At 41.0% G+C, this 8,581-nt stretch overlaps 1 protein-coding gene across 1 annotated transcript; it reads right to left on the bottom strand.

Moving 5' to 3' along the window:
- Positions 1–1,681: 1,681 nt before the first annotated feature.
- On the bottom strand, positions 1,682–3,837 carry LOC308111212 (uncharacterized protein). The gene is made up of 6 exons (XM_080466030.1): positions 3,775–3,837; positions 3,345–3,671; positions 2,793–3,131; positions 2,581–2,706; positions 2,461–2,489; positions 1,682–2,365 (listed from the first exon to the last, which is right to left on the bottom strand). Exons 1-6 carry the CDS (start codon positions 3,815–3,817, stop codon positions 2,237–2,239), a joined length of 993 nt encoding a protein of 330 aa, XP_080322156.1. The 5' UTR covers positions 3,818–3,837; the 3' UTR covers positions 1,682–2,236.
- Positions 3,838–8,581: the final 4,744 nt, after the last annotated feature.

Below are 8,581 nucleotides of genomic sequence, written 5' to 3'. Positions count from 1 at the left end.
GTGTCTCCTGAAGTCCACAGTCAACGCAGCCATCTAGCAGGAAACTTTAGAGCACTTAATGTTTCCTTCTGCTGACGAGCTTTATGGAGATGCTGATTTCATTTTGCAGCAGGACTTGGCACCTGCCCACACTGCCAAAGGTACCAGAAGCTGCTTCAATGACCTTGGTGTTTCTGGGCTTGATAATGAAGAAGAGCTAAAAGCTAAAAGAGCTTGTAGCCTGGCAAGTAAGCAAGTTTTCAATGTTTTTGACAGTTTTGACAGAATCTGTATGTAAATGTAAAATTCTGAAAATCAGTTGTTTTGTTTTAAATAGCGGAGCTTTTACTGTATGTGTGCGACGTGCGCGGTTCAGCGTGCGCATATTGTCGATGCGACAGTAGAAAATAAACTGAAGATCCCTAAATTCCCCAGCACTGTCACTGAAAGATCGAGCTTCCCCAAAGAACCAACAGAAACAAATCTCTGACACCGCCACTGTTGTAATCATTATTTTGATCATGGCTTTTTTATGTCATACTGCTCCTCGTCTGGTTTTATTACTAATCACATTGTGGTGACAGAACACCTTATGTTCATATCTACTTTAACACATACAATGAATTTAAAAGAGGTTTTATATCATAATGAAAATGTTTTATCAACATAGAAAATTCTTAATTCGAAATTGATCAAACATCACATTTTTAAATAAAAGGAAAGTCGATATAAAAATAAATAAATGTAACAAAAGAAAACCGGTTAGAATAATTGTGTTCTATTTGACTGAAGCAGATTAACAAGATGTGTAAAGAAACTTTAGTTTTGATTTGTTTAATTTGTACGGAAGAGTATTGAAGAAAAACTAATTGGGAGGTTAAAAAAATAACAACCTTTATGCACTTCAGAAAAAGTCAAAAATCAAAGTCGATATTTATTTATTTATTTTCACGGAGAGACGTCTGTCCATCCCTCACCATTTGCCCATGGATATGAAATTACATTAAATCACTTAATTCTGACTATATAGTGTTCCTTACTGCTTATGGACATGTGATTTTACACAGAATTTCCTTGATTGATAATAACACATGTTATAAGCACCCTGGGATCCCTGCCTTTGTCCTTCATACTCGACGAACGTCCGCGACAAAACAGCACTGCAGTCGGCACCGCCTCTGCAAAGTCCTGATACTGATTATAACTGCACCGTGTTTATGAGCAAAATCCTGATCTGAAGCACCTTTTCACTACTTCATTAAACCGCCTGTGATGCATTGTGAAGCAGTCACACGCGCTGGCATGTAGATGGACAGATTTTGTAGAAAGAATTCTGGAAAAGAAATTGTGGCGTTGATTTTCGACTTTCTTTCTGAAGCGCATGAGGTTTTTGTTTTTTTGGCCTTCTCTTTTTTTTTTTCTTCAGTGGCCCTAATACTCTTCCGTAAAATTGAACTGATACATACAAGGGAAATTTAAATGGTAAAACTTTGAAGAGATAAAAATATGCAGGATACCTTCAACACGCTGTCACAATCAAGAAACAAAATATTAAATATAAAAACACACTAGTCCAGAACAATGGAGAATATTTTCAAAACTTCATGGTGGATTACATTTTCTGAAGAAATTACATCATAATCTGCATAATGAGAGTAACATGAGCAGAAAATATTTATATTTTCAATAAACTAACTGAAGTAAAGTTGAATGTGATTTGCTTTATTATCAGAGACATGAAATTCAAGTCGTTAACTGGGTTACTTATCAGAGGTGGAAAATAAGTGATGAACACTGAAGTGCAGCTGCTGTTACTTTTTATACATTTTAATTGATCACAATGCATCAAAATATCAGTTGATTTTCCTGGACTTTTATTTTCTTTGGTTAATAGCAGGCAATCATTTCATTTTACTGTATATTCATGTAATAATGAAGTTCAACATCATTTCTGTTTGAGGAAATTTCTTCTCTTTAAAAAATATATATTTTGTAAAACTTACTATCCAAAAGTTGGCATATTAATTTTAACTGTGGCCTTGTTTAGTTGCAATTTACATTGAATATAAAAAGTACATAACATGGCATAAACTGTACTTGAGTATAACACAAGTAACCCAAATTACTACTTGATTACAAAAATGCCAATACAGTACACATGATCTGTTACTTGCACCCTGGTAACTATATTTGCAATCAGGTTTTGTATAAAAGGAAAATCACATCACCGTCATTTATCAGATTGAGATTAAATGATTTAGTGGTGAAAACGCACGTCAGTGTAGATTGTCTCTTTCTGAGCCGAGTTTGTGTTTCCTCTTTCTGCTTTGGGGACTTTTCTCCTGCTGAAGGTTGGTGCAGAATAGGTCAATGAAGCTTCTTCTCTCTGAGGAAATAGAAGAAAATGTACAAATGTTACAACTTTATTTACATGAAAATAACTGAAATTAGATTTCCAGTTATTTCATCCTGAGACTTTACCTGCTGATCACTGCTGATCGGTTCAACATCTGTTTCAACAGAGAAATTTGGTGTAATATGTGATTAGTTAATTCAACACTGCACTGAGATTTAGCATTATATTCATGAAACTTGTATTACCACAGTTACAATCCTTCTTCTTCTTGGTCCAGATGAGATAAACTGAAACAGTCACACTCGCAGCCAAAGCAACACAGACAACACAAAGAGCTATTTCTGTTTTATTCAAAGCTCTCGTGTTGGGATCTGAGAAAATAAAACATTCAATGATAATGATTATTTAGTTTTTGAAATTTAAAAACCATTTTCCTAGTAAACTAGTCTGAACTGACCTTTACTGTCCAGTTTTGCTCCATTTCCAAACATGATCTCTCCACATGCAGCCACAGCACAGTAATAAGTAGCAGCATCAGAGACACTGACCTTCTTAGAGAAGTTATAGAAACATTTCTGTGAAGCGTTTCCACACTCTGCACCGTCTCCAGCAGTATAAATGAAACTGGGGTGAGATTGATCTGATCCGGCTCTGAACCAGTAAACTCTGGAATGTTCTGGACATGTTTTCTTCTCAGAGTCAGAGAGAACCGAACACTGCAGAGACACCGACTCTCCTGGATGGACCCACTCAGACGGAGGAGCTTGACTGATGCCAGAGAAGACAGACTGGGGTCCTGGAGGATACAAAATAACCAGTTTTATTTCAATGAAAATAGAAATTAGTTATTAAATTCACAAATTCTATTATATAAATCGGTAACAGTATCAGTAAAAAAAACAACATCTGTATAAATGAAAAAGGTAGAAACATAAATAAATACTATGATGAACAAATAAAAACATGTTTTGATATTTTGAATAGAGATAGAAGCAAAAACTCATTTTACCTGTAACTTTTAGAAACACTGCTCTCAAGAAGGTCATGTCAAGACTTTCAGTTCCTATGCAGTAGTAAAGTCCAGTGTCGATCATCTGAGTTTGATTAATGTGCAGAATGAAAGTTCCAGGTCCTTGTTTGGTGGTAAAATGAGGAGTCTCATTAACGTCTTCATGATCAAAGCCAAATGTTCCTCCCAAGAATTCAGGCTGTTGTTCAGAAATGATTCTGATCCAAAATATCACCTCTTTGTGGTGAAACGTACGAGGACACGTAAAGGTCACACTTTGTTTGACATTAACAGACGTTATGTTAAAGTTCTGATCATTCAGGGAGCCTGAAAGAAACAAGCAAATTCAATCATTAAATACACAAACGGAAACATTCCTTCATTTAATGTATGTACATACGCTGAATCAGAAGTGTGTAGAAATACTTACAGCCCGCTGCGATCATCAACAGAAAACTAAATGTGACAAACATTTTCTGAGAAATCCTCCACTGACTGTTTCAATCAGAGCGTCTCCACTTCTTTTGTCATCTCATAAAGAGGGAGGGTCAGACTCCACGACCATCTGATTGGTTCGTCTTCACACTGAAGGATGTGATGAAGACAAGTGAGAGGAACACGATGGTCGACCTCTTCATCAGAGAGCACATGGAGGAGCTGCTGCACAACGTTAGACCCCAAGTCCTCATTGAACTCATCTTATTCATTTGTTATAAGAGGATTGAGGTTGAAGCTGTTTGTTCAGGTTGTAAAGTGTCTGTATTGTCCACAGGGCAGCAGGAGGAACAGGCGGAGTCATTAAAATGGATTTATTCCAACACAAGTTGGTTAAGTTGTGAGGTTTTGATATGTTACATCTACAAATCAGGTGTTGACTTGGGTACAGCATTTAGTTGGTTAAATAGAATTAATTAAACAGAAAAACATACGAGACGTTTAAATGATTTGTGATATTGTTTGTGTACTAATGTGTTTTTCATTTGCTGCACATTTGTGTATGAGCAAGCAAGTGAATGTATAATTAGTGCATATAGAGAAGAATAGAGGGATTATATCGGTGGTTTAGTCTGACAGTGGTTTAGGTTCCCCAGTAGAGCAGGAGGAAGTTGTGGGTGACTGAGATATCTGAACTTCTTTTCTTCTTGACTGCCACCGTGACCCCAAACAATCTGAGTGGGAACGAGAATGACTGGAGATGGAGAGAAACACATGGTCCATTCAAACATTGTGTCTTGGTTCCAACTCAGATAGTCTGTGACCTCCACCTGAATAAAGTGGTGTGGAAGATGGATGAAAGTACCAACGGATTATTCTGCATCTGTACTTTTCTCCACACGTTACAAATGTTTTCTGTGTGTCAACAATATTAGAGCCCAGCAAGACAAAAGTCCAACTTTGTTGTGTTTTAAACAAGGCCCTCGATGCAGAGGCCTTTCCTCCCTGCCTGCTCCTGCCTTTACAAGTTTCAGGAAGTTTTCATGCACATCCTTTTTTTTTTTTTTTTTTTTTTTTTTTTTTTTTTTTTTTTGCCCTTGTCCTGTTCGGCAGCTTGGGCCAACAATATGATGTGATTGAGAGCCTTCGGAGTCAGAACAGTTTTTGGTCTTGCAACAGGGAGAGACCTGGAGTCTCCTCCTGTTGCCTTCTCCGTCAGAAGCTGGCATGGCTGCCGTACACGACCGGGGGGGAACGCACAAAGAGAGAGAGAAGAGAAGAGAGAGAAGAAAGTCGAGGGGGGAGGGGGGAGGGGGGTGGGGGGAAGGGGATAACATACAATGTCCTTGTTGTGCTACATATATTATTTGCAATAATCACACTCATCCAAATACTTTCCAACTGTTATTAGATTGAACCAGCCTGAGCAGCTCTATCTAGACAGTAAGATGATTTCCTAGATTTAACCAGCCTGAGCAGCTCTATCTAGACAGTAACGTGAAGCAGGAACATGAAATAACAAAGAGGCAACAACAAAAGAGGAACATGATTTTTAAAGTTTGAGCAAATGATGACAGAGAACAAGCGACTTCAGAAGCACCTTTCGTGAGGAGTGAAAGTGTGTGTGTGTGTGTGTGCGTGTATGTGAGTGTGTGTGGCTTGTCCACTGGGTGTGGCCGGAACTGTTGTGGGGGGACCCGTGGTGACACCCCGGGGTCCGAGGCCACCGCGCCCGGACACCGCCACCCCGGCAGACAGAAGCCCCCCAGGCCCGGGGAGACCCCAGCGAACCACCCCAGAGAGCCCCGCCCCCGCCCAAAAAGCACCCGACGGAGAATGCAGAGAGGAATCCCCCCCAGGCAAGAGGGGCCCACAAGAAGGACAAAGGGCACAGGGCCCCAGGCCCCGACCCAAGCCGCCAAGCCGAGAAAAGGCCGGAGCAGGGCCCCCGGGCCGAGCGGGCCGAGAGCCCCCCCAACCCCGGCGGCGAGTCCCACCGCACCCCCGGGAACAGGCCCACCCACCGCCCCCCCCAACCCGGCAAGGCAGAGACGGCCCCAGCCGCCGCGCCCCGGACCAGCCCCGCCCCCAGACCCAGGAAAGCGAAGCCCGGCGCAGGCCCCGGTCGGAGAACAGTCAACTCTACACCCCCAGGAGCCTCATAATCCACCCGCCCCATAACCCCTCCCCCCGGGTCTTGATTGGGAAACCCAACCCATGACCCACCCCGCACACACACACACACACACACACACACACACACACACACACACACACACGGAACGGGGGGGGGAGTGATGACTCTCGCACCCTCAGGCCGCCGGCCGGGCCCCCTCCCGGCCACCGCGGTATCCCAACCTCCACCAATCCAACTGCAAGTGGAGAAGGAGCACCGCACCCCAGCCCCCCCACAAGCGCCGTACACACTAGTATTTAACAAATGAACTACTATTGTTATGATTAATGGTGATTTCAGAACGGTTCACTGGAGTAGTAATAAGTCAACAAGAGGCCAAACAACACACTTAAATCCGTTGAAATAGGGAAGGCGCTGTGCTTTTAGTGTCTCTCCTGATCTTAGTGATCGTCTCTGTGAACAACAGGACTTTGAAATGTTTGCAAAATGATGAATAAGTCCCCACTGAAACAACTGACACAGAAATGGAATAACAGCTTGTTGACACTAATAATAAATGATCCATTGATCTGATTGACCTCTTTATCCTGTTCAGGGCTGCTGGGCACTGGAATCAACTCCAACTACCTGAGGGTGAAGGCAGGGTGCACACTGGACGGGTCAGCACTCCATCACAGAGCAAAGAAATAAAAACCAACTCATGTTCACACAAATGGAGAATTTAGGATCATCAATTAACCTCTCATGTCTGTTTTTGGACTTTCAGAGAAAATGGAGAAATGGAGAACATGCAAACTCTGTACAGAAGCAATGGGCCAAATTCAAAGCATGATGTTCTTGCTGTGAGGCGAGAGCACTAACCACGACTCCACCAGGCAGCTTGAACCAATAAACTAGAATCAAATGGTACAATGGTCAATGGAATTCACTTCAATCTATATATCACTGATTTAATAGCCAACATTAGTCACATTCATCCATTCACACACATTCACTCACCAACTGCCATGCAAGGCACACAGTCCATCCATTGGAGGCAATTTGAGGTTCAGTGTCTTGCTCAAGGACACTTCAACATGCGAACAGATGGAGGACTACTAATGCTAAGAGTTTACACAGAACTTTTGTATTGATGAATTTCAAGTGCAAGGAAGGTTTTTAATGCACAGTGTGTGAAGAATAAAGAGCAGAAATGACAAGTTTGAAAAAAAAATCATACAATTTCCATCCTTCTATATCTCCATTTTCTATTCTGTGTTTATCTAACTAAAGCTTTTTTGCAGATCAGGGTAAGGATAGAAACCCCTCCTCTCGTCTGTCAGGAGCAACCTATTAAACAACAAACAGTAGGAAAATGAGATTTAAAACAAAACCAATATAAAAGTAAGCAGGTTTGTATATGTGGTCTTCCTCTCATGTAGATTTACTTCTGCTCTTCTGACGTTTTGAAATCAATTCATCAAAATGAAAAGTGAAAGTAGTACATTTATTACACACAAGTGTCTTTAAAAAAAACAATAGAAAAAATAACGGTATACATCTACTTCCTGAAATTCACCCAGAGAGCGAGTGAGGAAGAAAAGCTGCCCTCCTGCTCTCATAAAGCAAAACCACAACAAAGCTGGACTTTTGTCTTTTTGTGATTCAGGCAAAAGCAACATTATTAACACTCACAAGAACACATGGCCAGCAGGAGAAACAAATTAACACACTTTTCTATTGATTCACACATTCATCAGTACATTTAATGAGTTGTATCCAAGGAAGCAGCGAGTTTCCGAGGTCCAAGGAAAGTAAAACATCATGGATTTACTGGTCTGACATATTGGTGACTTCTAGTGAGGTAATGGCATTCAGAGAGGACATGAAAGTGTTTTAAATCAAGTTGTCTCATTTGCTGATGACATCCCTGTAATAGGACTGATATCAGGCAACTTTGAAACAGGAAGTAGAAAAGAAAGAGCATTGGACAAGATGATGCTCTCACACAACAAGGACATGAACACCACGGAAATGAGACTCGACTGTGAAGATGGAATCACACTGAGAATCATGAAGGAAAGAGGGTGCAAAGTTCTAAATTCATTGTTGTCCACATGTCAGCTGACCTCACCTTCAATACAAACATTTCCCAGCAGGTGACGAAGGCCCAGCAACTACTGACGCTTGTCTCTTCCCTCTCCCTGCTGATTCACTTCTATCTCTCAGCCATATGGAGCCTTTTGACCTTCTGCTCCTCAGGTCCAGACTCATTTGTCTTATTTACACCTCAAGGAACAGAAACACTCCTTTAATTACAGTACTCTACACATTTTGTACACATTTTGTACAAAGATGAAGCTTTGACAGAAGAGTAGAAGAGATCATGTACATGAAATTGAAAAACCTTCAGTTTTGGTTTCAAACAGTATAAAAAGGTTCTGTTCTTCTTCTGTTGGTCTCTTTGTGTTTACCATGTGAGCTTTACACAGATACAACCATACAGCCTGCTGTTGATGTTGTTTCATGTGTTTCAGGTGCATGGTTGGTATTACAAAGTATTTCCTGGACGTGTTTCTCATCACATCCTTCAGTGTGATGAGAAGCCAATCAGATGGTCGTGATTTCTGACCCTCCCACTTTATGAGATTACAAATAAAGTGGAGACGCTCTGATTGTAACAGTC

The sequence above is a fragment of the Lipophrys pholis genome (genome assembly GCF_963383615.2).
Source record: "Lipophrys pholis genome assembly, chromosome: 6".
In the NCBI taxonomy this organism is placed as follows: Eukaryota; Metazoa; Chordata; class Actinopteri; order Blenniiformes; family Blenniidae; genus Lipophrys; species Lipophrys pholis.
This window is presented reverse-complemented; position numbering and strand designations above follow the sequence as displayed.

Bases quoted from the DNA above. Each gene is read 5' to 3' on its own strand.
- LOC308111212 (XM_080466030.1), bottom strand. From the start codon at position 3,817: ATGTTTGTCACATTTAGTTTTCTGTTGATGATCGCAGCGGGCT. The intron at 3,672-3,774 runs GTAAGTATTTCT...TGTTTCTTTCAG, and splicing joins GTTGATGATCGCAGCGGGCT to GCTCCCTGAATGATCAGAAC. The intron at 2,366-2,460 runs GTAAAGTCTCAG...CTATTTCCTCAG, and splicing joins CGATCAGCAGTGATCAGCAG to AGAGAAGAAGCTTCATTGAC.